Source organism: Corvus brachyrhynchos, unplaced genomic scaffold (genome assembly GCF_000691975.1).
Source record: "Corvus brachyrhynchos isolate BGI_N302 unplaced genomic scaffold, ASM69197v1 scaffold351, whole genome shotgun sequence".
In the NCBI taxonomy this organism is placed as follows: domain Eukaryota; kingdom Metazoa; phylum Chordata; class Aves; order Passeriformes; family Corvidae; genus Corvus; species Corvus brachyrhynchos.
Window position 1 is genome coordinate 87,790 of NW_008236203.1, and position 943 is coordinate 88,732.

The 943-nt window shown below is 52.3% G+C and overlaps 1 protein-coding gene across 2 annotated transcripts in view; it reads right to left on the reverse strand.

Moving 5' to 3' along the window:
- Window positions 1-943, reverse strand: part of HDAC8 (histone deacetylase 8) — a 16,996-nt gene that overhangs the window by 14,788 nt on the left and 1,265 nt on the right. For both annotated transcript variants that reach the window (XR_001864302.1, XM_008640737.2), the window contains exon 2: window positions 23-153. Coding sequence is in view for 1 of the 2 variants with exons in the window: in XM_008640737.2 (XP_008638959.1) it covers window positions 23-153 (131 nt within the window). In the remaining variant the exon portion in view is untranslated. The remainder of the gene's footprint in view (window positions 1-22; window positions 154-943) is intronic.

Sequence of the window (943 nt, forward strand, 5' to 3'; positions counted from 1 at the left end):
TGCTGAAGATGTGCATCCTTACCCAGTCCATACTCCACAGACTCCGGGTGGTCATCATCCCCCTCCTCACTGACCTTCTGCAGGTGCTGCAGGTAAGCATCTGTGTGGAAACTTGCCATTTCCTCCATGGAGGCCACTTTTGGCTTGACTATCCTAGGCAGAGAGGAGGAAGGGAGCATATCAGAGCAAGAGGCTCCAGGGTTCAGCTGGAATGTCCAGCTTTAGCCTTTAACCTAGGAGCCTTCTTTCAGCTGTTACTGTTGTAAAAGCAAACAAAACTCCCTCTTCCCCTTGCACTGGACTGTCACTCAAGTGAGAAAGCCACCCAGCTGAGCTGGACCAGGACTTGCCCCTGGCTTGGCACTGCCCGTGGTGCCCACCCCAGTGAAGAACACCTGCAGGTGCTGCCTGCATTAATCGTCCCACTTTGCTTCAAGTTTTTTTCCGTTTTTTGCATGTTCTCTCAGTTTGTACAATCCCCAGCGGATCCAACATTCAGATTACACACAGAGGAACTAACTGAGGGAAATGCCCAGGCCCAGCACAGTGCTGCGGCAGGACCTCAGCCTTGATCAGGAGCTGTGCAACACCTCTTGCATGCTGTGACCTGCACCAAAGCGCAGACTGTCACTGTTCTCAGCAACGTGCACAGCACCTTCCTGGGCCTGGGTGCTTTGCAGTGTGCCTAAGCAAATCCTGCAACACACTGAGCCCTCCCCAAAACTTGGACACTAGGAGCACACACAGACAATGCACCACAGCTCCATTGCTACAGGAAGAACACAGGAAGCTCCCAGCTCCAGGCTGGCCCCGATGCTTCTGACCCCATGCGAGGGCAAACACCCCTTCAGGTCTGCTCCATAATGGTACCTGCAGCCATTTCCCAAGCACACTCTGCCAGAAAAAAAAAAATTGTTTAAAAAAGAGGTCTTAAAAAGACCTT